This window comes from Thunnus maccoyii, chromosome 6 (genome assembly GCF_910596095.1).
Source record: "Thunnus maccoyii chromosome 6, fThuMac1.1, whole genome shotgun sequence".
NCBI classification, from domain to species: domain Eukaryota; kingdom Metazoa; phylum Chordata; class Actinopteri; order Scombriformes; family Scombridae; genus Thunnus; species Thunnus maccoyii.
Window position 1 is genome coordinate 12,403,338 of NC_056538.1, and position 27,628 is coordinate 12,430,965.

The following is a 27,628-nucleotide window of genomic DNA, read 5'->3' on the forward strand; positions in this document are numbered from 1 at the left end:
AATCAATAATTACATTGAGTATTAGAATTTAATTTACATTAAATTCACCTTGGGGCACAACCCAGAGAAGGGAAAACAATAGCCAATTAAGTCATTCAGTCTCATAAATGGTTCACCATAAATTTTGGTATCTTAATTAATAATTAAAATGATCAAAATAAAGGGGGAAACCTGGTTAAATGATTAGGGCCTAAATCCAGTTATAACCTTCTTACAACAACGTTTATAACAATGAAATAACAATACACTGCAGACAATTGGGAGTACTTTGTATGGCAGAGGATGGCTTCAACAAATATCCAGGCAAAAATCATCAATGACAACTTCTTGTTATAATAAAACAGGGTTTATTACACTTAAACAGCAATAACTATACAGCCAATACTATTTAAATATAACAAATACAAGCCACAAATTGTAAATCTTGGCTAGTGGTGTAACTATACAAGTATGTGTGTGTGTGCATGTGCACACGTGTGTGTGATAAGGGGAGACAAAAGGAAAATGGCGGGCTTGGACCCAAAATGGAGATTTGGACCCAAAATGGCAGGAGTGAGATCACGTGTGCGTGTGTGGAAGGAAATAGACAAAAGGGAAGATAACAGATTTGGACCCAAAATGGTAGCTTGGACTCACTCACTCCTAATGCCAGTGTTGGAATACCAAGGTGTGTGTATGTTAGTAAAGAAAGAGAGACAGGGAAACGTACAAGGGCTAATCTGAGTGAAAACCACTACAGTGACTAGAAAGTGTTGATGCCGATTCCAATTATATATTGATTTCTGTGTCAATACTGACATTATTAAACAGGTCAGGTATCAGAGGTGACAGATCCATATTAAATACAGTTTTCTATCACTGTTATTGTAATTTAATGTTTCCACCAGCAGTGAGATTCATAAAGTCACTGCAGGGCTGCAGAACAGTTTTTTGTAACACTGCATGGCCTCATGTTACCTTTAAATAAAAATGATTCCACTGAGCTCCATGCAGGGAAGTATAGAGATTTTAAATTTGGGAAAAAAAGAGCACAGATCAATATCAGCAGATAGCCTGAGTCGAGGTAAAAAGCTTTCCTTCCACAGAGATGTGTGTCTTTTGTGCACAGGGTCATTTCTAGCACAGGATTTCATTTTTTCAAAATCTAATTATATTTCAAACGTGCTGTTGGCACTCTGTGGCTGTAGTGTCACTCCAGAATCAAGCACTGCATAATGACTCCAAGCTTTAGTGCAATTGTTCTCCACAGATAAATGAGATAATTATGCATATTGTAATCAATATAATCAACCACATCAGCTCTCTGACCCCCATGAACCCTTGTGAGAATGAAGCCATGTGTATCCTGCGCACGTGCAAGTGCAGACCCATTAGGTATACACTCACAGTGCACGAGTCATCCTCAGCAGAAGAAGGAGGCACCCCATGGGCCAATTAGTAACAAGATGCATCATCTCTCCAATTTTCATCAACATTGAGCCCATGGTGTAGCAGTTAGGGCCATTCAGAATTTGAAATTTTGACCTTTTAATTACAGAGTTCCCCATTGGGCCAATCAGTGGTCCTTTGTTAAATGCCAGAACACAGGTCCAAACTGTGTCAGTGTGTAAAGTTGGACAGACAGTGTGAGATATTACCTGAGCTATCATGTTTGATGGATGTACAGTAGGATAGTAGCTCAACTGCTTGAGGGGGACCAAAACTTTTTTTTCAACTTTGTCATCACTTCTCGAAGATGCGGTAAGCTATACTTTTTTCAAAAGCAACAACAATAAAGATGATGCTATCTCTATTTATTTTTCGTAACACCAAACTGTAATGGGGTGATGGCAAGACAAAAGACAGTAACACAAGTGTTTTTTGCAACAAATCTTACTGCTAAATATCCAAAGAAACATGACATTCTCTGTTGGCATTGAAATCAGGCACATGTAGTGTTGTGTTTTCGTTTTGAGTGTCATTTGTGTTCTGTCTTTTGCAGGTTTGGAACCTCAACGGCCGCTGCCTCCACAGAATGAATGCCGGCCTGGGTCGTGCTGTGGAGATCTCACAGGTCCTGCTGCTGAAGAGGAGCATACTGGTGATGGGCTGGGAAAGGTACATGTGTAGATTTAATGATGATCATTTTTTGTTTAAGTACCCTACATGCATTTGTGATAGCTTATTGTGAGGGAAAACATCATATTGCAAGTTTGCATCTCATGTTCATTTCATTCAACTGCTGAATATAAAACAAAATGTTGTGAGCCAAAAAATGACAATGTGTCATTCTTTTTTTGCGAGGAGTAAAAGTTTCCAAGATACAGATTCTTAGGTGTTTTAATGCAATAACACCTTCATAGACTGTGTAAGTTTGCATGTTGTGTGTGAAAGAGACTGCACCTGTCAAATATTCAGGATGAGTATGTGTGTATGTGAGAGATACTGTGTGTGTGTGTGTGTTTCTATCTGTCCTCTGCTGCTCCCTCTGCTTGCCAACGACTCAGAGCAAACCAGACATCTGGACTCTAACGAGTCAGAACGCTCCAGGGTGCTCCCATTCACTTTAGTATCACTACCTCATTTGTGTGTGTGTGTGTGTGTGTATGTGTGTATGTGTGTGTCCTTGTATACCCACATCACATCTGCTCTTCATCTTCATCATCATCATTTTCACACCCAGTGAGCTGAACTCAGCAGTGTGCTATCATCAAGTTATACAACTCCCTGTCTTTCTCTTCCTTCTACACACCACACACACACACACACTCTCTCTCTCTTTCTCTCCCTCTCTCTCTCGCTCTCTCTCTCTCTCTCTCTGGGTGTCACAGTGGTAAAGAGAACATAGACGACAGATCAGCAGCAGTAAAAGAAAATACTGCCGTTATGACTTTCATCATTCATATCCTGTCCTGTTTCTTCACGTCCACCTAGACCACAGTCTAATCCATACAATGCTGTGCTGCCTTCTGCTGCACACTGGATCTCATGCAGATTGAAATATACACATCATTGATAGACATACATATTCTTCAGGTTGAAACCACAGTGCATCATTTTTTCCATTTCATGTGCAGTACCTTGTCTTCACTTCAAAGACCTTTTAACCGAGCTAAACAACATGATTAAAGATGCGAGGGCTTCTTATTTTTCCAATCTCATCTCCACCAGTAAACGCAACCCCAAAGTCCTGTTTGACGCTATTAACAACATCGTAACTCTGGCATCTCTGGACGTGCCTATTTGGTCAAATAAGGACTGCAGCAATTTTCTCTCCTTCTTTGTCGGTAAGATTATAGATGTCAGAGCTAGCATTATCCCCTCATTTATTCCCCTCTCCACTTATGCTTTTGGTCCGTCAATTTTGGACTGTTTTTCTCCAATTTCCATTAAAGACCTCACTGTTCTGGTGGGTAGTATGAGATCCTCCCCCTCTCCTTTTGACATTTTACCCACTTCCGTGCTTAAAAATGCACCTGAGTGTATTGGTCCATGCCTGGTTTCTATTATACACAGCTCCCTGCAGTCTGGTTGTGTCCTAGCTTACTTTAAACATGCAGTTGTTCAGCCCTTCCTGAAAAAAACAAACCTTGATCCATACAGTTCCAATAACTACAGGCCTATATCCAAGCTGCCTTTTAGTTCTAAAATTTTAGAGAAAGTTGTTGCAAAATAGCTCACTGCCGTCTTGACTGCACACAACATTTTTGATAAATTTCAATCAGGTTTCCATCAGAAGCATTCCACCAAAACTGCTCTTCTCAGAGTTTCCAATGACATAATGATGTCTTCTGATGTGGGTGAGTGCTCCATTTTAGTGCTGCTGGATCTTAGTGCAGCTTTTGACATTGTGGATCACAGAATAAAGATTGAAAGGTGTAGGCAGTGTGTGGGTGTCTCAAGGAGTGCCTTGGTCTGGTTCTCCTCTTACCTTTCAGATAGGAGTTTTTCTGTGTCTCTTGGTCCTCACATGTCCGAAACAGCTGCTCTTTCCTGTGGTGTGTCTCAAGGTTCTGTTTTGGGTCCTATTCTGTTTGCTTTATATATGCTCCCCCTAGGTCAGGTTATCAGCAAATTTAGTGATATTTACTAGCATTGTTATGCTGACGATATTCAACTCTATGTCTCTCAAAGTGTTTGTGTTGCACAACTGTCTGACTGCCATTAAGGACTGAATGTCAAACAACTTCTTACAGCTTAATACTGACATGACAGAGCTTCTTATCGTGGCTTCTGACAGTATTGCTCCCAAGATTGAAGAATATTGGGTCCCTTTCCCCAGCTGTTCGGTCTAACTTTTTTAGACTTTTCCATCTACAAACTCAAGTCTGTCATATCACTACTACTGTATTATTACTGCTACCATTACTGCTACTGATATTACTGCCAAGTTACTACTAGTACTAATAATGCATAACATGAACACATATTGCCCATTACTGATAAAGAAAATCTACTGTGATTGGAAAGAGTGAGTGTTGATGGACCAGGTTGTACTTGAAATTTGAATATGTGGCACATTCTTACACTCCTAACTCACTTCTCACTTCCTTCTCTCTCTCTCTGTCTCTCTGTAGGATGTTAACAGTATTCCGTCTGCATTCCTTCTCGCAGTCTTTTGTTGAACCATCAGAGTGGAAGGGGGGTGTTCAGCATCGTGGTGATGTGCTCTGTGCTGCATTCCAGCCTCCGCAGACTCTGGTCACAGGTATGTGTGTGTGTACACATGTCAAGTGTTTTTGATATTGATTACTTAGAAAGTTACAAGAATGTTGCAAGAAAATAACACGAAAACTAAAATCATGCAAATTTGATGACATCAATCCCTGCCCACAAATACAATTTAATAACTAACTCACGTATTGTGTGTACAAAGTCAACTTTCATATGAACAGAAGTGTGCTCAATGTTGCAAAAGTGCATATGCCCTCCTGTAATTTTGCGTGTGCTATTTCCTTTTTAAATTACACTTTCATGATGTAAGTTAAGAACGAGGCTCATGCAGAGGAGAAAGAGTTCAAAAGAGGTGAAAAAGGCCTTGGAAATGAAAATGATTCTGTGAAAAAATAACTTAAGTAAAATGAAAAATAACTGGGAGCAGTTATCTGCTAATTAAAGTAAGTGGTGTTGTTATCAAAGGTCTCATGCTCCACACACATTTCTTTCTGCTGGAAATAGCAGCATTTTTATGTGGTTATGTGTGCATTTGTGTGGGCAGACACATCATTTTTTCAGATTTCACAATTAAAAGTACTATGTACTATGCGTGTGTGTGCGCTTGTGCAGCCTTGCACACCTACGAATGCATACTACAACTCAAAAGTTTCTGAACACCCTACACTTTTAAATTGCGGTGAATGTAAGTTAATTGAAAAATGTTCAAATTAGAAACTGTGTTGTTTAAACATAATGTAGATTTGCTTTAAAGTCAGAGTTCCTCCCTCTTGCCCTTTGTGATTGTAAGCCACACTGCTGAAAGAAACTCATAATTCAGTTCTTTATTCCTCAGAGGAACAACAGCTTCCATTTTCTCTATTGTGAGCTGACATTTGCCATTTCCACCACAGACTGAAACCTCCACATATAGCCTATTAATTGGCAAGTCCTGTCTTCATTAAACTCTTAATTAGACCTTTATTAAAGGCAAGTGAACTGGAAATGTCATGAAATATATACTTACATATATATATTTAAATACACATATAGCCCAGTACTCAGTGAGTCATCTAGTTAGTGTGATCAAGATCTATTTCCAATAATGTACAAAGTTGAAAACATTTCTCACTTTGCTTACTTCTATTTTCTAATATTATCTATATATTTACAATAACCCATTCTGCATTGAGACTGAGTAATAATCTTTCTCTCCCAGTTTGTGTGTGTGTGTGTTTGCATGTGTGTGTGTGTGTGTGGTAATATAACCATAACTACGCACTGCCCACAGAAAGCTTGGAGGGATAATTACTCCAACAGATTTCCTCTTTTGCTTTTGTTTTGTTCTTTTTTCTGAAGGTTTGTCTGCACAAACAGGTAGTGGGTCGGACTACAGCTTGAGTGGCAATTCTTGTATCTGTATTTATCATTTCCTTTTTTATTCCTTTTGTTGTAGTATTGTTCCACAAAACATTTGAAAAAGCAGATATACATTACAGAGATATATCCAGAATTACAATCAGAATGATCAGGCAGCTTATCAGTGCATGGATTCAGTGGCAGGAAGTGGAAATGACACACTCACACAAACATATGAAGTCAGGGTACAGTCCTAAAATCACACCAGGACTTATTAAAATTCAGACACACTGGCCGCCTCTGGCTAATGGAAGAGCAGACGAAGAAGTTTCCTCTTTTCTTTTCAATCACTCCATTTTTTATTACACTTCTGCGAGTTCTTGCAGACTTTGGAACTCTTCTCCAAAGTTTGTGCTCATGATTTTAAAGTATTTTTGTTTTTTATGATTTTGTGTTCCCTGGAAGCGGAACTTAATCCCATTACCAAGCTGTCACATCAAACAATTCAAGACTGACAACTACCATTAACCAAAATAACAAAGAATATGTCCATCACATTCAAAATGTCTAACAAGTTAAAATGCTAACCAAAGAAAACTAGAATTACCTGGTCTCTTGAGGTCTTTAATATGTGAAACATACAACATACTTTGAATTACCAGCAACAACTCAGCACTCATCACTTTCTTAGATTTTTTTCTGCCTGGGGGATTGAACTGGCAATCCTCCAGTCACTAGTCCACTTCTGTAACCATCAAACTACAAACACTCTGCTCCCAATTCGCCCCAGTATGCTCCTCAGTTTTCAGTTTTATCACTTTGGCTCACGTAGTGAAAGTTCAGTTTCAGTTTACCAGTCTGTGCGAGCAGAGCGCAGACATAAACTGTAGACCCGTTCTGTCCTTCAGAGACACATCTACCCCAGAGATAGAATATATAGAGCGAGAAAAAGTGAGGGATGGAGGTAGAAAGGTAGATAAGAGTGGGTGCTCTTGAAGCTGGGGGGAGAGATGGTTTGGAAGGAATTGAAAAGTTGATGCTAGAACAAAAGCACAATTCAGGAGCTACTTAACTCTACTTGGAATTTGGAAGCTTCTTCAAAGTTTGCTCCCCAATTTCTTTGTTGGCGTGTTCAGCTCCTCTCTCTGCTTGCTTCCTCTCTTCTTCCCAGTCTCTAACTTGACATCCCCTGTTCACTTCTGTTTATTTTTTACCTCATCTCCCTAGTTAGCCTGCTGCATTTCTTCCCCCGCCCACGTACACATACACACACACACACACACACACACACACACACACACAGCCCCACACTGCTCCCTCCACCTCCAATTTAATCCAAATGCCCAATTTAAATTATGTTTATTAGAGCTCTCTCAGTGGGCGTGAGGGGAAATGAGACAGAGTACTTTCTGTCTTTCAAGCGTGTGTGTGCGGGTAAGGTGGGGGTGGTATATGCTAGAAAGTGAGGAGGAAATTATATAATGTGGTTGTGTTTGAAGGTGTGTTTCTTTTTATATTAAAATATGACCATGTGGTTTGCAAAAAAAAAAAAAAAATAACAAAAGTGAATGAATATTTTGCTTTTGCTTTGTGTGCAAGAAATCCCCCTTTATCTGTGATTTCTCTTTGTTCATAACCTGCTGTCACTCAGCCAATAGTGTCACAATATCGATGCCTCTCAAGGCCTTGGAAACCTGTCAGATGAATGCAAATGATCTACCTCATAAGTAGTATTTTCTACAGTCTAAAATACATTTCAGCTCTCTACCTGATAATATCTTTGGCATGAAGCTGAAGGTTTCCACCGGATTGAAAACTGAACTTGTGTTTTGTTCATAGAGGCACTTTTGTTTGGCTCAAACCTGTGACCTGGAATAGTTTTCTGTCGTCAGAAGCGCTGGTCTATCTAGATCAACCAATGTCTTTCCCAGAAAAATCATAAAATTATGTAATTCATTCACATAATCCAACTTTGCTTTAACATCATGTGCATTGCTCTCTCTTTCCCCTGGCCTTTAGGCAAGTATGAAAAAGCATAAATCACATTCATATCTTAATCTCCTACATTTCCATACTTCTTTCCATATTAAAGCAAAAAGTGGATGTGAACTATCTCTGTTATTTTCTAAATGAACTATTTTTGCAAATTATTTCTTTTCCAAATCCGCCAAGCACAAAGACGTCTAAAAGCGATGACGCATTAGTTTCAGTTGGCAGCATATTTCTTCAGGGTTGCAGTGAGTAATCACACACTTTCACATCAAAGCGTGTTGCTGCCAAATTATGTGTTAGAGCCGCCAAGTGAAAGCAGTGGTGGCATCATGGCCACCAGTGACAAAAGTCAATTTAAAGTTCTGTTGGACTGTGAGTGTGTGTGTGTATGTACTTTTATGTGAGTGTATACGAGCATCTGTTTGTTTGTGTCTAAAGTTGAATCAAGTTGCAGCAGGAACATTTGGCTGATGTGGGACTGAAGCCTCCTCATCCATATTCAAAGTCTAGGCGAGGTTCTGCTTGGCTTCTCACACACAGACACTTTCAAACACACATGCACAGACACACACACACACACACACACACACACACAGCAGGGTGCATGTAGACAGGGGTCCTGTGTACCTCTTTCCGTCACAACCCCCCTATTCATTCTTCCGTCTCTCTTCAGATCCCTTAATCCTCCATGGCTGAACACCTTCCAAGTGACCCAGCACTGACTCATTAAAGATGGCCGACCAAAATGTGTTATAAACGGAAATGCAAGCTTAGGAATCAGAAAAATGATTGACAGTAATGACATCTTTTCCAAGCAGAGGATGCTCTGAATATTTTAAAATGTCTTTGTTGGAGTTAGTCAATCAGTGAATAAGCAGGTATGTTTGTTTGTTAGTTCCAAGTATTTCTCTTCCACTGAATTAACATATATCCCTGTTTAAGCCGTGTATGTGTGTGTGTGTGTGTGTGTGTGTGTGTGTGTGTGTTGTCAGAAATGACCAGGATTTGGTGCATTAGAGCGCTTTTGAAAGTTAATGAAGGCAAAAGTGAATCCAGCTGCATCTTAAAGCTCAATATTGTGTAGATGCCTCAGATATCTGCACTCTTTCAACACCTCTGTCCCTTTCTGTCTCTCTCATACACACACACACACACATGCACGCACACACACACATGCACACACACACACACACACACACACACACACACACACACACACACACACACACACACACACACACACAGAAGTTGGCCCTAGGCTGCATAAATAATGCCACACTCTCATAAACTTTATATCTCCTATTTCTCACACAAACACACCTTCCATAGTTAATACACTCTTCACACATCTCATCAAATCCTGCTGTTCGACTATTGAACCACCTGATGAGATTCCTGCCTTATATGATAAACACAAAGAGAAACACACACACACACACAGCTGGGGACAGATGTTGAGCTTTAAGATTTTAAAGTGGTTTTTAGTGGCTGGCTTGCATGATTCAGCAGCACAAACAAACCAAAAGTGCGTGAGTTCACAGAAAGTTCTTGAGTTGATATTTCTTTTGAAATGCATGACTTTTTCTTTCTGTTGGCTCAGTTGAAAGCCTGTCAGCTTTTGAAGTGTCTTTGTCAATATAAAAAATACCGAAAAGAAAAGTGTGATTTTTAAGTTTCCACTAAGTTCTTGCATTTTGTTTTCATCCCACGTCTGATGTGTACAGGAAGCTATGATGGAGAGATTATAGTGTGGAACAACAGCACGGAAAAAGCTTTGAGGAAACTGCGGCCACATGCTGAACGTGAAGGAGACAATAAACAGCTAGGTTCTCACCTACACACACACACACAAATGCAAAGAAATTTAATAAACACCTTTATTGCAATTGTACAGTTTGGGAGCCAGTCATTTACTCAATTATACATTTTCAAATGAAGATAAAAAACAGTGTTAAAAACAGTGTTAGTGTACTTTGTGTTTAGTGCTAGATTGAAAATGTTACCATGATAACATGCCAAACTAAGATGGTCAACATTATGCATACTAAGCATCAACATGCTTATAGGACCACGAAGCCTTGCTGTGCCTGGAGCCTCACACGGCTGCCAGCATGACTGTAGGTTGTTAGTCTCGTTCTACTGCTTGTGATCTTCCTTTCTTTCCTTATTTTTTTCTTTAATTTTTTAGGTCATTTCCCTGATTCTCATATCGGTGTCAGTGGCAAAGAGAACTCGGAGAGCTGCATTGCTGTCACCAGGTTGTTCTTTTTACCAGGACGCACGTCTGTGGCTGCAGCAACAGGTGAAACATGGACAACTAAATAGCAACTTTATAATTCTTATCAGCCTTAGTGTGGCTTATTTGTTGCAGTAGTTTTTGAAAGATATGGGGCACTGCATAATGTTTTAGTAACAATGTTGGGCAGCAAATAACAGCAGTGAATATAAAGTGAATTCATTTTACCCAAATAAATTGTGTATTCTGTATTTTGACCTAAATCAAACTGTTGCCAAAATTATCATGTCATCCTGCATAAAAATGTTGTCAGTTTTATCAGTCATTAAACTCTCTCAGCTCAGTGACTAGATTTGGGATTTTCCTTCTGTTTTAAGGACAAAGCCTATTTAAGCAAATGCAGTATTTTGCCTTTACACATACTTTAGACATCACATGGGAGTCTGCAAACACAGTGATGTTACTTGAAGGTTGAGAGACCTCTACAGTCAAAAGCCCTTTTCACCAAATATACTGCATATATGGCCTTGCTGTTTTTAATACTGAAATAGACAGTTGCACGCATGCACATTATTCTATGTATTATGTTCACACAAAGGCTCTGAGTATCTCTTATCTGCTAATGTAAAGTAGCTACACATCAATGATTGTTTGATGTGGTGAGCTTGCCTCAAGTTTTCCAGCTTTTCACTTCTTTGCATTCACAGCATCTCAAGCTCCAAAGTTTCTGTTGTTTATTTATTTATTTGAACAATATTTAAGTTTGATTTTGTTATTCCTAGTTGCTACTTCATTTACTACCTGTTCAGCCTTGGTAAAAAAAACAAAAACATTATCAGCCTCTGGGCCCTGGACTAGATGCCTACTGTTCATAACAGACCGTGACAGCAATGTGCACGTCTGTTGTTGAGGTTGAGCCCTTGTCTAAATGTACAGAGCTGTAGTCAGCTCTGCATGTAAGACTACCAGACGCTAGTCGTCTTCTAGCATACCTTTTTCATGGTCAGTTTCAGTGATGAGAGAACCAAAGCAGCATCAGCTAGTCTATGCAAATGGGCGTTCTCTGTTATTGTCAAAAACTTTTGGTGCAAGATAGTATGACATAATTTTGGCTAAAGCACCCACTTTTCATTACTGTTTAAAATATACCTCTGGCTGGAAGATTGGCGGTTTGATGGCATGTGGGCAGTCCCTGTTTCTTCTGTTGATACCTTATCTACTCCTTGCTCCAATTTTTGTAGTTCATTTATCATGGAATCTCCTGTGATATTTGGTTTTACTGGATTTTCTCTGATTCAACAGAAAAGACGTGCAAAGGTGCTGCTGCTTTGCCTAGCATGTTCTTGGGTAGTATGTTGTTAGCTTAGGTGTTTGCTTTGTTGCTTGCTAAGGAGGTCTGCTCCAAGCTGCAGGTCTTTTAAATCAAGGCTGAAGACTTTTTGGTTTGCGACTGACTTTTATAAAATTAAATTTGGGACTATTTATTCTTATCTCACACTGCACTGTAGCTGCTGTCATTTTAACCCCTTGTTTTATCTGTCTTATATCGTATTTTTATTTTATTTTATATTATTTTACTCTTTTAAATCCTATATATGTGTCTTTTTTATGATGTGTTTGTGTTACATCTTGTCTTAATGACTTTTATATTTTATGCAAAGGACTTTGAACGCCCTTGTAGTTGCTATACACTAATGATTATAGACAGAAGTGTATACTGTGTTACTTGCTGAGGTGAGGTAGCTGAGGGTGATTGTTAGGCTGTTGGAGGGTAATTGAGCAGCATGCTGCCAGTGATGGCAGCTGGGGTCAGCTAATGTAGTTTAGTCCAAGTAAATACAATGAAGATACAATATTGGATCAAGCTGCAGAGTAACTGCTCTTAACTTGGGTGAGGGCTTGATCCAAAGGCAGTTTAGTGATGCCACCTGTCAGTGGGTAGATAGTAGACAGTAGATATATGATGGCACAGCCTGATACCCACTGCAGGGTCAAAACATCATTTAGCATTAATACTGGGCTTCCATAGCACCCAACTTTTTGCACATTTCGTTATATGTAGCTTTCTTGCAATGATTATTCCAGATGTCTTAATTTCTGTATTCCCCCAGGTGGTGCAGATTTGGTGTCATGTGGTGGTTCAGGTGTGGTCAGGTTCTGGAACAGCCTCCGCAGCCGTCTGGTGGGACAATTCACAGCTCACAACCGAGACCTGGGGTCTATTGTTATGACTGTCAGCCCCTGTGGAAAACATTTAGTCACAGCTGACAGAGAGGGAACACTCAAGACATGGGACATACAGGTAGGTTTACTCATGTACTGTACATATACCAGCTGCAGTGGCCCACACTAATTCACAATGAACTCTGTCTTCATATCACCATGACATTTGTGTATAAGAAGAACAGTAGATAATATGAGAGAAAGCGATGTAGACTGGAGATCAAGGAGGGAGGGACAGAGATCAAGAGACAGTAATATTCATGATTTTTCCATTAGATCAGGCTTGTTGCTCCCTCTGAAAATGGCAGCTCTTTCTGTCATTGTAAAGTTAGTCAATCATTTCAAAAACTCTCCACTGATATATTAGCAGGAGGAAGTAATGCCCCCTCCTTTCTGCTGTTTCATTTGAAATTTGAGAGGCAGGTTAAATAAATAAGAGCAGAAAGCACTGTTTGCATTTTGCATCCCCTTGTCAACAGATATACAAATACACTGAAATGTGTGAGAAAATAATCATTTACTATTCCATTTTTTGGCAAATCAGTCTCACTAGATGAGAGTAAAATCATTCAATATTGAAGTAAAATTATAAGTAGTTTCAGCCAAGTCATCTGATCAAAGATTGGCTCCAGTACTCCAGCATATGAACACTTTGTATACATCACAAGAGTTTGTGTTTGATACCTCAGAGAGACACTTTTGACTTTTTGACTCTGATTCTGGAGACTTGGATCATGCCATCGGTATGAGGCGTAGCTGCATGACTGTCATGCTCATAATTGCAGTAAAAGAACACCCTCTCGGGTATTATTGCCACAATATTCAGAGCTCTACTCTCTGTCACAGTTTATAAGAGGGGATGAATTCAGATGGGTGCATCTCATTTGGCTTCCAGTATAATTTATGGAAATATATGTATATATGTAGCAGAGTTGAAGAAGTTGGGCATGATCAGTGCTCTGGTAGAAATCCTGTCCTTCGGCAAGTTAGGAGTACGCTTTGGAATCAGCTGGGTGACTAACATGATTGCACAGAATAGAGTGTTGATGCAGGATTTCTCAGTTAGCACCAGATCTCACCCTAACATGATGTAGTAGTTTGTGGTATTTATTTTACATATTACATAACATGCAATATAAGATAAGTATTTGTGTTAATGACAATAAATGCACCTTAGGTTTTTGAAAAGTATGTTCCTTGTGCTGCAAAACAAATATGGTATTTTTGAAGTACAATTAAGATTCTTCAACGGTTGAGTGTCAATATTTTAGCCATAATTGCAGCATGGCTGTAGTGATGGCAATGTTCAAAACTTTGGTCCAGACTGAAATATCTCAACAATGATTTGGATTGCCATCAAATTTTGTACAAACATGCACAGTCCCTAGATGATGAATCCTACTGTCTTTGGTGATCCTCTGACTTCTCCTCTAGCACCACTAGCAGGTTGACATTTGTAGTTTTGACTGAAATGTCTCAACCACTATTGGATGGATTGCCACAAAATTTAGTTCAGACATCCATATCCCCCTAAGGATGAATTGTGATAACTTTTGTGATCCATCAGCCTGAACTGTACTGTGTGATTAGTGCTAATAAGCAAATAATAGCATGTTAGATTCTGACACATAGCTGTGGGTAGGCCTGGGCCCAATCACTTGGCAGCCCACCCAATCAGAAGTCTTCCTTTTTGCTGGATCATCCAGTGAGTAGCAGTCAATGAATACAGTTTCAATTATCTGACTACACAACCAATAAAAATGAAGCAAACGTTGTTTCTTGCTTCTTGTTTAATATAAGATGAAGTTGATAGGTCAGATTTTTTGAGTGGCAGTGCATTTCGCCAATACCAGATTTTGAGCAGCTCCTGCTCTTTCACTCAGTGTACAACCTGCACATTGCACAGAAGAACAGAAGCCTACTTTCTGCTAGCTAGCTGCTTTTAATGTAGGTTAAGATAAAAACCATGATGAAACAAAGCAGTCACAAAAAGACGTTGCAAGGAGTAGAAGGAAGAGAATTCAGCTCAAGTTCAGCCATCATTGTCAACCCAGACACCTACTCCTGCACCAGATTCTCTTCAACAAGTGTCAAGTAGTAACGGCATGTACGTGGCTGTTAATTCAACCCTTTCACCATCAGCATCAGCAACAAGCTGAAGTGTTGAAAGACTCTTTCCAACTGTCAGTCGGATAAAAACTGGCATCAGGGCATCAATGATGACATACAGACTGAACTCTCTGTCCCTGCTCTCCTTTGAAAGAGAACTCACTGAGGCGTTGGACTATAATGAAATAATTTCAGTGTTCAACACCAAACCCCATCGTCTCCTGTAATCATCAAAAGTAGGCTAATTTACAATTTCGGACTGTAGTAGCCTATTGCCTATTTCAGTATTATTGTTTATTGGGTATAGTTTTGTTGGGTGTACAATTGGATTTTATGCTGATGTTGCTGTGTCTGCCATCTGTGTGTGTGAAGTGTGTGCGTTCGTACATACATGTGTGTGGTTTATGTGGCTGTCGTGCCAGGCTATGTGATGCTGTTAGTGTTTGTGTTGGTGCCTATAACATTACCTCTGATGATGTATAAGGCTTATATGATTAAACTGTGGTGAATCCTATTTTGCTTAATATATGCGTTTCAGAACCTATTAAGTATGATTGGTCTTGGACAGGCTTGGCCCACCTGATTTTTTCTGTGCCCACCCACACTGTGATTTCTGCCTACGGTACTTTTTAGCATCCTGATGTTGCATGATGATGCATTTTGCTCAAAGCATAGCTGTGCTTGTTTCTTGTTTTTTTATATTTCCAATCTGATTCTATGTTTAGATAAAAATACTTCATATGCATCAATTGCTATGATTTAGCATTGATGATAAAAATATCCAGTTTTTATGATGCTGTATCACACAATCATAAATTAAATGCATGTTTTCGTACATCCACTGAGGGAAAGTCCATCCATGATACACAATAAACTTTGCTTGTCTGTCTTTCAGCATTATTGCCTCAAACCAGCTGATGGAGTAACCAAAGAACTTCCAAAACTGCTGAATAGTTTCCGCCCACACCTTGATCGTGTGACTCACCTGGAGACATGTATCCATGGGGATAGGCTCCTCCTTCTGTCGGCATCATCAGACTGCAGTGTGGCTCTCAGCTACCTGCCTGGGGACACCATTGGTTTGTTTGGACAGGTACACAAACACACACAAACACAGGTAACGTACAGAACACTGCAGTAGCATACATTACATAACACAATCCGCATTCAGTATTTGAAATAAATTGTTTTGGATGGCAGAGATATTGTTCAGCACCACACTGTCAAAGTAACAGCCTTAGACCCTCCCGGTTCAAATGTACAGCAATGCAGGCTGGCTCCGATAAAGCCTAACCTCCCACTCGGCAGCATGCTGGTGGGTGGTAGTATCCAGTTGATGAAATGGCAGTGAAACACAGCGTCAAGCCATGGTTAGGCGGGTGTGTGTGTGTTTTTGTGTCAAAGGAGACCCATATTAAGTTAGCCTGGGGCAGTGTCTGCTGACTGTTGCTTTATTTCAGTTTGCCTCAGGCCCACACACACACACACACAAATATAGCCACACAAATAGACATAAACACTCACCACAACCCACAAAAGAACATGCATGAATAGAAACAAACATGCATGTACACCTTCATACTTTATTGTACTGTATACAGTGCACTACAGTGTAGATGCCTGCTCACATGTGTAGACACAAACGCACACAACTGAGCTGGTCAACAAAAAAGCTGCCTGTTTGAATTTAGTTTGTGTTTTTTGTAAGATTTTAATGTTTAAAGAAGTATTATGCTTATTTCTATTTTATTAGACACTGTTGGATTCATGAGTTGTCTGTGTAGTGTTTAATGAAGGTGAATCTTGCAATTAAAAGACCATCTATATTCAGCATATCAGGTTTTCAAAGGATACAATGTTAATTATTGATATGTTTCAGAACAAGAAGCTACACACATTAAAGAGCTTCAAAATACAGTTTGAATTGTCCCAGTTTAACTGTTCATTCATTCAAGGTAGTAATCTCTTGGTCACAAGGTCATCTTGCAAACCAGCATGCTCAAGCTGATCCCAAATATTCTTGCTGTTTTGTCTCCACTGCTGTCCATCATCTGTAGGAGGAGCTGTGGTGCTTAGAGAGACCTGGACGTCTTCACCCACAGCAGGAGACAGAGCAGCAGCAGAGAGACCATAAAGGGCAAGGAGACCCCAAACAGGGAGGGGAGAGGTCACCTCCAGCTCCCAGTGAGACTTATGCTGACCCAGACCCCGACACCTCAGCAGAGAGTGAAGAAGTGGGGATGAAAGACAAGGAGGCGGGCAGAAAAGAGCCTTTGTCCAGGTGAATAGTCAAGTCTGTCTCAGCTGTATTGTGCTGTAGTTGTACGACTTCAGCTTCATTTCTCTGTTTTACTGCCTGGTAAAGCTGCACAGTGTTTTTGAGTTATTCTGTGGGCTTGTCTGCTATGGTTTTCAGTGGCTTGTCCGAGGAACAAATGAAACATTTTATCTTTTATTGTAATTAAAACAGTATTTGCCAGGTTTTTCTACTTTCCCGTAAATAATTAAAAACATACATTGTTCTGTTGTTGTAAAAACGTCATAATAGTTGCACTAAGAGAACTAGGCCAGCATCTGTCATGTAGTCAGCCAGTAGTAAGCCATTTAAAAAAAAAAAAAAGATTCTACGCCTCAGGATACTGTTTTGAGAGACAGTCATGACTGTTTCTCATAGCCACAAAGAGTGAAATGGCATTTGTGATGCTCCCAATTCTATGAATTTTACTCTGATGCTTAGAGAACCGAAAAACATCATTTTTCAGAGAATTAGAGTGTGCCTTATGGTTTGAAACTGATTGCACTGTTGTAATACAAGAGTCAGTAAAAGTTGATAGTCTTTACTGGAGTTTTCAAAGTCAGTCTCACATCCAATGCCAATAGAGGAGCTTCAGGCTGTACATAGATCTGACACGACACATTAGAGGTTTTGATTCTCTGGTTTTCTAGATTAGTGGGATAGATTTTCCGGTCATAAATACTGATGGGACTGTCCTGGGGTGAATGCATGATATGTGATCTCAGAAAATGCAAAAATAAAATCCCTTTTATGGACATATATAACCATTAAACTAAGCCTTAAAGATGTGTTTGAGTGGAGATGTTTTTGGTTCATTTTACTGTGTGCATCACTGTATTTATTGATCTTGTTTATGTGTGTAAACTCATTCACCTGGGCTTCTTTTCTGGCCATCTTCACTCAATTAAGCTGCAAAAAAATCACCTCTTTCACAGTCACTTTAATGTTATTTGATGTTGTCCAGACAGGATGAGGTGGGGTTATTCAAAGCATAATTTTCCTGTTTTTTAGGGAGGAAAAGTATTCAGACTCCAAATTTTTTTATTGCACACTGCAAGTAATAAAAGAGGAAAAATGGCACTTTTGAGTCTTAAAGTTTTGATGAGGTAAACTGTACCTATTATCATAACCAAGTGTTTATTTACTAGCTTTTTTCCCTGCATAACACCTGAGCAAACTCCATCTGCTGATGAAGATGGTGAGATATGGTTGAAAGCTCCAGAAAAAAAATGTAAGTGTATCTTAATTATTTGTCAAATTATTACAGCTCCCTGAGCTTGGTAATTGTATGTAAGGAAATAACAAATTTGGTAATTTTATTGTACAAAGGTTTGAAAAGGTGTGTGGAAAATTAGCAAAAAAGCTCAAAATAGATGCTTTTTCATTGAGAATTTGATTTTGTCTTTAAAGTATTGCCCCTCTCTGTCTATGAATAAAAGGGGAGCATTACTGCTGGGACTCAAGCATTGTTCCTGGGACTCAAATGACAATAGACAGCGAAGTGATCCCAGCTCTATCTGCCATCTATGCAACTGCTGACACATAAGAAACCAGGTTTTGAAGCGTTAAGGCTTGCGCTAAGACATTTGTACACCAACAACATAAAGGTAGAGAAGGAGAGCTGCAAAACCTCACAGAAGCTACCCTTAAGAATCTAAAAAATCATGTCAAAATGAAAAATATCGCTGTAGTCCACTAAGGATAGACATTTGTTTGGCACTTAAAGTGAATGATGGCTTCTTTAAGTCAAACATGCCCTCAAAGCTGTTTCACTAGCTGAGGTGTAATATTTAGCTCTAATGAGATGTAAAATCGAAACTACGTCATGGAGGTATGCTAGTGTAGTACAGAAAAAAAAATTCTTAGGGTTTTAACCTAAGCTCACAAATTATCTCTGCATGACTTTAAAAATGTAAGCAATCAAAAGAATAATGTAATATTAATCTACACTGTAATAGTTTTAGAAGGGTAATGAAAATGGTAGATATGGAGAAGAGAGAAAATTTAAGTGTTTAAATTAGCCCAAGGGCAAATCAAATGACAAAGAAGTCGACAATTGAAAAGAATAACCAAGTTTTGAAACACCTGAAAAGTGTGAACTGGAGGGAATATTCCCACTGACTCTCTGCGGAGGAATTAATCCTGACTATGTGGATCTGTGTGTGTGTGTGTGTGTGTGTGTGTGTGTGTGTGTGTGTGTGTGTGTGTGTGTGTGTGTGTGTGTGTGTGTGTGTGTGAGTGTGAGTACTGTACTGAGCTCATCAGAAGTTTGTGTGGTTGATTTGGTGGAAGTCTATACTGGGCTGCCAGCCAGCCACTGGGCGTGAGGTGAGGAGAGGGAATGGCCTCACTCCATCACCAGCTGAGTGTGTGTGCATGTGTATGTGTATGTGTGTGTGTGTGTCAAGACCCAGTGCATCACAGCATTCACCGGTGAGTGAGAGCATCAGGTCTATTCCGTTCACTCCATCACCGCATATGTGTGTGTGTGTGTGTGTTTGTGAGCAATACAGTCTAATCTCTGTGGCAACACAAAACACTCAGGTATCCACAGGAGAAATAAGACACACAACCCTGTGATACACACACTGTCACAGACACAGGAGTGTGCCGGATTTAATCTTTGTATTTTTACACAGCTATAAAGATCACTTGAAACATATATAACAAACTAGTTTAAAAGAGGGAACATTGGGAACGTCTCTAATAACCAAACAAGTCTGTAAAATTTAGATGTCGTTAGATTTAGTACTGACTTCACACACACACACACACAATATGAAGGCGGAAAAGCAATTACAAGCAGGCAGGTTGATTTTGATTTTAATTGGAGCCCTTGCTGTGAGCTCCACCTGTTATCATCCACAGCCAACAAACATAAATGTGGAGTTGTCAGTCCCACAAAACTCTTTCACCCAGTTCGATCGAAATTCCTGTGGCCTTATCACCAGTTCCTCTTTGAGTACCTTGTTATAAATTGGTTGAACTAGTTTTAGTATCAGTCGGTGATTGGTAGTATTTAGTGAAATTATGATTATTATGATTTTTGCGGAAGTAATGGCAATACTGACTCTCAGGATGCAATTTGTGAAAAATCAGAGGGGGGGGGGGGGGGGGGGGTGTTTTTGAAACGTTTTGTCATGACCTGGCTCAACTGGCCACAACAAACGAGGAGACACATCAAGTTGAATTTTAACGAAAGAGAATGTTGTTAAACCAGTTATCCTTTCTAAAGCCAAATTAAAGGATTTAATGGAATACCTAAAGCTGGAGTGCAGGACTTTTGTCTTCCCCTTCAGACAGTGAGAATAAAGGGGGGCGCGTGGCTGTGTGGACATTCAACTGGCCCACCGGATTTGTCCCAAAACAGTATGCCAATAACCAGTACACTACTGGCCACAACCTACTGTTGCGGCTGTAAAATGGTGGATAAATTGTTTTTAGCGTCACACAACACCCTGTGAAATGATTCGTTTCACTATCAGAATTTGGAAAGTCTAGAAGAGCTGCACGATTAACAGCCAAATGGCCAGCGTGGGAATGTCGCCCCCACATGAGATTTAAAAACTCCATTTATCTCATGGTGATAGGCTTAATCAGCATTGTGTGAACTCGTTTGGCAAAGGCTTGAATGTTCATTTATATGTAAAAGTTCCACGCTGCAGGTTTAAAGTGGAGTGTGGATATCAGTGGAGTCAGTGGTGTGTGATGTGCATGACTGGAGGATGTGTGTGTGAGTGTTGTAGGGTGCAAAACAAAACATAAGACTAAACTAAAACAGCATATCTAAACAAGAAGGAGCAGAGAGCTGCAGTAGCAGCTGCAGCAGCATCAGAGTGGTGGAGAGTCAGCAAGAGAGCGAACTATACTGCAGTCAGGACTTAAATAATCTGGGAACACTGGAAACACACCGGGGCCCTCAGGTATACCAGGTTAGCTAACAAGCACCTGCAGAGAGCAGACACACAGGTGACTCATACAGCAACCACAAGATGACAGGGGTCATCACAGTTTTTATTCATGAAAATAAATCAGAACCACAGTGGGCCTATATAGACTATGGAGCTTATTAAGCTATTTCTTGTAGCTGTTAAAGTAACATTTATAAAATAAATATGGACTTTAGCAAAACAATAATGAATCTCGCACCTGACCACTGCATTTGAGATGCCACAAGAATCAATACATCGATACCATAGACACCAAAATCAAAACCAGCATTTTTAGTTATCAGTAGTATCAACGCCTCACTCTATAACACAGTGTTACTATTCTAATATAGCCAGAGTGTTTTTTGTTTAAATGCTGAAACACTTAAAGTTTCAGTCATACTTAAAAGATTGCAAACTAAAATGAGAACACATAACCACACAGCTGTATCTGTTGTTACAGCATCACATTTCATACAGTTCCTCTTATTTGAAATTACTATTTTTTGGGCTGTTTTGCTTTTTTACCTGAAGGCTACAGACCAATATTTAATTTGTTACTCTAATTCTAATGCAGCCTGTGTGCTTAAATAATGAAGCACACAAAGTTCCTGTTCAATTGTTGTTGTTTATGAAAAGCTTTTAAATAAAAGAGTGTGCTGAATGAGATTTCTGGTTTCTCCCTGGTATCAAATTAGGTTTTAGGAGTAGTGGAACTTCAATGGTACATCTAGTATGGTGACATCACTAGTATGTACTGTGAGTGTCATACAATTCACTGATGACTTATTTTGATACATTTTCTATTGCGCTTCTGATTTGGCTGTGAGATTCGGTGGTTTTAGATATGTAAGATGTGCTGAATATGAATGAATGCGATGGCGTTTTCAGTCAAAAATGGCGGCATCACTACCGCCTACCCATGCACGGTTGTCCAAAAAGTACCAGAATTTCGTCTCTTGTGCTTCTATACTCTTTTGTGAAAGTCCATTTCTAATTTTTTTTTTCTGATTCTGATTTTGTCGTTGTTTGCACTATAGACTGTTCTCACGTTGCGGCACTTTATTGAGTGTTTTATTTTTTCTATTTTTATTTTAGATATTTTATATGTTCTATGGGTGAAGCAGCATAAATTATTATGAGGGGGATACATTTTTGTTCCCACCGGAGATAAAAATAATTCAGCAGAGGCAGGGAAATCCCCACCATCCCCCTCCCCGGGCAAAACACACCCTGCTTTCTCTGTAAAGAAACTTAACATACTTTGCTTCAGCACCAGTGATCATGGAGGCTGTTTTCCGTTCAGATACAACCTCTGTGTTTTGATTTCTCTCAGCATAGACAGTGTCTCGCTTCCCTCTGTCGCTATCTCTTGCTCCTTTTCATAGTTTCTGTGCCAAGCTTCTGGGCTCATCTTATACTTACTTTCATAGAAATCGTCTTGAGCATTTGTCAGCAAGGTTTCATTCCCCAAAAGCCACCAGATTCATACTCCTTTTAGATCGCGAGGTTTCAAGGTTCATTGTATCTACTTCAATGGTTTTGATTTTAAATTCCTTCCACATATTTTATACATGTTTTAATGGTTTTTGGCTGTGAGCAGTTATTCTGAGATGTATCTGTTCATTTTTTTCCATTTTCGTCTCCTTTATACTGAAGATGTGACAATTGTGACATTACAGCTAGATTTACACCCTAAGCAATGCAGGAGCAGAATTTCGTCTTTTCTCCTTTCTCTCTGAATTCCTACTGTATATGCAATATGTGTTCCTTCACACATATCTGCCTGCATTTAAAAATATCCTTGCATTACATAGTGTTTTTCTGCTGTTAAAGAGGAACTTGCTTGCTTCATTTTATGTGTAATGTGCGTATTTACATACATGATCAATTTAATCATGAGTTTCTTCTCCCTTATCCTTGTCATTATCACCCTTCCTTGCGAACCCCACAGATCTCTGACTGGTAATGGATTCTAATGATGAAGCTATGGGTCATTATCATTAATGTAAGCTTTGCAGCACATGCACACACACACACATACATCTCGGATAGTCAGAAATCGACACAACACACCAAAACACGCTCACGCACTTAAATATGCTGTGCTACATTACAACCGGCTCCCCCCTCCTCTTCTTCATCTACAATTCAAAGCAGGTCCAGCGTGCAAATGATGTGTGCCCCAAAAATTCCCAATTAATTTTATTCACTGTGTGTAAAATATGGGGCCACTGCACAAGTGTTCTGTGTTGAAAGAGCAAAGTTAAATTGCTAGGAAGTGGGCTGATGATGCTAGCCCGCCGCTGCATGCCCCTGAGCCTATGGCAGTGTTAGCATTTCAAATTGAGTTACACGCTAAACAAGCAAAGCGGTGCACGAGCGCTAACTCATCTGTTTATAGAAGGGCCTGCTTTGTTTGTTCTCTTTATATGTGTGTTTGGGTGTATATGCGTGTGTGTGGATTTGCCTCTGATTCTTTGTCTTAGTAATATGAAAACAAATTACATTCCTTTATGCATGCGTGTGTGTGTGTGTGTGTGTGTGTGTGTGTGTGTGTGTGTGTGTTTGTGTGTATTAGAAAGAGCACACGAAGATTTCTGTGTGTACTTGTATTTTCTCTTGTGCCCTTTCCCAGGAGTTTGTATATGGGGCTAAACACTCATCATGTAAATCAGTGAGCTATTAGGAGCTGGCTCCTCTTCCTCTGCTTTCTTATGAAGATGAATAAGAACCAAGCCAGTGATAAAGGAGAGAGGAGAGGAAATGAAATGAACTCTGTGATTAAAGTGCACTGCTATATAGGCCTCTCCATAGAGTATACCTATCTTGTGTGTGTGCATGTATGTGTTCACATAATATGTATGCCTTCCATCTTCAGTTTATTTTAATTTAGCAGTCTCAGTCATTTTGTAAGTTTTCAAGTTGTGGATATCTCATCTCGCATGCACACACACTCATTCCTGCAGTAATGCATGAGTCTTCATGATCATGTGTGTCTGAATATAATACAGAAGTTCATATAATTTGTGATACCATTAAATTGCAATTTCACAGTACGAGTTTCTGCACATATTGCCTGCAGAGAACTAAGTTCACTTATTGGTGATTTTAACTCATAATTGAGGTTATGGTTATTGCCAATATGCAACATATCATATGTGCATGCATATATGTGCTTGCATGTTCTACACATTAATTGGCCTGAAACACCCAGGCTTGTAATATTGCCTTATCTTTTTGAACGGTGCATAAATCTCTGTTCATATACTCTATTTTTAAGATAGCTTCATTTGTATGTATGAGTTTGGTGGCAGTTGAATTAGTCTGAGTCTGCATGCACATTGCAGCTCAGGCTGCCTGATTGCGACATAATTACCATAAATCAAATTTACATTTGTCATGTAATTTAGTTGTCTTCTTGGTATTGCCTGGTTAATTTTAGCGTCCACCGCAAATAAGATTTATTGTCATACAGATTAATAACTGGAACGCACACACATGTACACACACACTTGTACCTCCCACGCATGTCTCAAGGGAGCTATCATAATAGCATGACTGTGTGTGAACATTTGACACTTCAAATACAGTATTTCATCCCTCAGCTTTCGCTCTCACAACCCAACACTCCTTTACTCATTCTCTCTAGTGTGATTACCAGCCAATTTATTGGGAGCGGGTGTTTATGACGCAGACACGTAGATGGTTGGGATGCACTGCAAGAACTCATCAGATGTCACAACACAACCTCCAAACTGAACGTTTGTGTCACGTTTGTGTTTGTGTGTGAAATGTTTCAGAATGCCTCTAATCCACTATGTACTATACATTCAGCATGGACTGAACATGGGCTTCTATGTATCTAAGTCCTCCTGTCCTGTAATTCTAATTATCTGATATCCAGGATTTTTGGGTTTAACATGCACCTGCTGTAGAAACAGTATAAAGAAGAGAACACAGTAAACAACAAGAAGTGGTCTATCAGCTGCTCTTGGAGCCAAACTAGCACTGGAACTGAAGCCAAAAATAGAGTCAATGTGACTGTGAGCCAGGTGGATAAATCCATGAATAAACATAATCTTTAAATAACCATGTTTTTTTTCAAATAAATATGACAACAAATAAAAGGAAGACATAACATGTTTTCTGATCATTTCATTTTCTGATCACTGCTTTGTTAGGTATCTAAATATATAATAGGTATCTCGGTATCTAAAGAGTACAGACAGGTTTGTGGTAAGTGTGGCCCATCAGTGACAAAAAACAAACACTTCATGTTGTTTTTGTAGTGCAGAGACCAAGGAGGTGAACTGTTCAATCAAACTGTTGGAGCTAAAGTTAGGGAGGCTTTTTCACGAACTGAAACTTAATTTCAACAAACAAAAGTCCCTTACATTACGTTTAAACAACTCATTGTACATATTGTATATATATATATATATATATATATATATATATATATATATATATATATATATATATACGTATATGTATATATATATATCCTTTATTTAACCAGGTAAAAGTTTAATTGAGATTAAAATCTCTTTTTCAAAGAGTGCCCTTGCCAAGAGAACAGCATAAACATTGTTACAACAATAACCAGAAACAATACAAACAGACAAATGCAACTGTCAAACACTACACAATATCCAGTTAATATACAATACAAGTTATAATGCATAAACAGGTGCAATTTTCTAAAACATTTTCAATGAAAATTTACCTTGACCAAGAGTACTACTTTGTCAATCCTTTAAAATTGACTTAAATTCCCCCACAGTAATCAACATTACATTACATTATTCCAGGAAGAAGGGACAGCGTATTTAAAAGCTTTTTTGCCTAATTCTGTTCTAACTCTGGAGACCAACATCTGTAGAATATTGCAAGAGCGTAAGCCATATTGATTGATTGGTTTTTATACATGTATGTACACTGACAAAGAGGAACCAGCTGAAGGAGAGATTTATATATAAAGCCAACCAATGAGAAAGTCTGTTGACATACAGAGATGGTCACTTATCAGCAGCATACAGAGTACAGTGGTATACAGGATTGCTACATACAGTAATAAAACGTAAAGCACAATGATATATAGTATCTAACTTCTTTAGGCACTGTGATGAATGAAAACCAAGAAAGACATATTTATTTTTATTTTTCCATAGTTGCTGACACTACAGGATTGTAAGGGAAATAATCCATCTGTGCACATCATGCATTTGATGCACTGAGAGAAAACAACTCCATTCTTTCCCTAATTTGTACATTAGTTTTAACTTCTACCAATAAACTTGTGTTGATGTCCGCCCAGTTGTCTTTCTGTCCACAATGTTTTTGTGTGTCTGCCACAACATGGGATTCAACAGGAGGATGTTGCCTGAATTTGTTTTAAATTGCATTGTGATTACTGCTGCACTTGTAAGATGGAAATGATGGGATGTTACATTTTTTATGACAGGAAGGTAGAGAAGGGAATAGTGAGAGAGTGTAAATTTCACCATGTTACAGGCTATATTCAACCTATTCTAGCATGTTATGTAGAACTACAGCATAATGAATGATGATCATTAAAATCAGGCTTGTGTGCAGCGTTATTGCCCCCTCGGGAGATGGAGAGGGAGTGTGTCCATTCATGCACCTGCTCTAGTACAGTAAATTAGAGCAGATCTGTGTTCAAAAGACAGGAAGCCAAAACACAAGTTTTAGATGAAAACCATCCATCAGTACGCCGGCCTTCAACTTTTAATTCTCAGCAGATAGAGGCTGAGAAAGAAACCCCCCCTAAGAAAGAACACAGTGTACAGTATAGACCTATGAATGGACAGAAGGAATACTGTGTATTATTAAAAGACAACTTTTAGTCTCTGAGGTTGACAAATGTGGGATGTTCTGTGATGAATATGGTTGTATGTACAAATACAATCACTGAACTTCATACAGTGTTTCTCAACGCAACAAGCTCGGAGACCCATTTCCAAATGATTGAATATTGCAATAAACTCTCAAAAGACAATTCTCTCTCTGTCCATCTCTAATACAGAGAATTTCCACGACACATGCTATCAGAATGCTAAGCAGCAGTTTTAAACAGTCTTAATATTGAGAAGGTGTAGCGCCATAAATTCACTTTGACACTGTTCTGCTTCCCTGGGCTACAGGCTGCTGCTGATCAGCAGGTACACGCACACTTTAGTTGTAAATACTGATGCCCTCACTTTTCAAAACAGGTTTCTTTTCCACTTTATCTACCCTTGTCTGTCCAACTGTGCAGAGAGAGGGGGAGAGGTGAGGGGAAAGGAATATATGTAAGATGTAAGATGCAAGGCAAGTGTGGAGAGGATGAATGTAGACTGAGAAAAAGGGTGAAATGGGAAAAGAAATGGCGGGAAACAAGTGAAGGAATCACCGATGAGGAAGGAAACAAGGGGGTGAGATGAGTGGAGCAGATGAAAAGAGGAGAGAGGACAGAATAAGTAGATGGAAAGAGGCAGAGGACGGGAGGTGAGTGGCGGAGAGAAATGGAGGAAATAGAAAGGTAAAGGAGAGTGTAGAGGTTAGACAGAGAGGGGTGGAAAGAGAATTTGTAGATAAATAACAGGGAAGATAAAGGGATTGAGGCGAGGAAAGGATGAAGAGAGGGGCACTGAGATGAATAGACAACAGAGGATAAGAATAGACTCAAGAGTAAAGATGATCAAGAGAGATGCTTTATGTCCGACTGACCGCTGACACACGTTTCAACTCTCTGTGTGTTTTTGTTATAGGAGTCTGGATCAGTGTTGCATGAGACACACCAGCTGCCATGTGATTTCCCTGCCTTAATGAGGAAGATGTGTGTGTGTG

At 39.3% G+C, this 27,628-nt stretch overlaps 1 protein-coding gene across 1 annotated transcript in view; it reads left to right on the forward strand.

Moving 5' to 3' along the window:
- LOC121898855 (WD repeat-containing protein 49-like) overlaps window positions 1–26,056 on the forward strand; it is a 40,679-nt gene extending 14,623 nt beyond the window's left edge. Inside the window, exons 13-21 of the mRNA XM_042414317.1 lie at window positions 1,982–2,097; window positions 4,557–4,687; window positions 9,708–9,809; window positions 10,172–10,285; window positions 12,331–12,521; window positions 15,447–15,644; window positions 16,609–16,832; window positions 17,996–18,078; window positions 25,951–26,056. Coding sequence (XP_042270251.1) covers window positions 1,982–2,097; window positions 4,557–4,687; window positions 9,708–9,809; window positions 10,172–10,285; window positions 12,331–12,521; window positions 15,447–15,644; window positions 16,609–16,832; window positions 17,996–18,078; window positions 25,951–25,973 — 1,182 coding nt within the window. The 3' untranslated portion in view covers window positions 25,974–26,056. The remainder of the gene's footprint in view (window positions 1–1,981; window positions 2,098–4,556; window positions 4,688–9,707; window positions 9,810–10,171; window positions 10,286–12,330; window positions 12,522–15,446; window positions 15,645–16,608; window positions 16,833–17,995; window positions 18,079–25,950) is intronic.
- The last annotated feature ends 1,572 nt before the right edge of the window (window positions 26,057–27,628 follow it).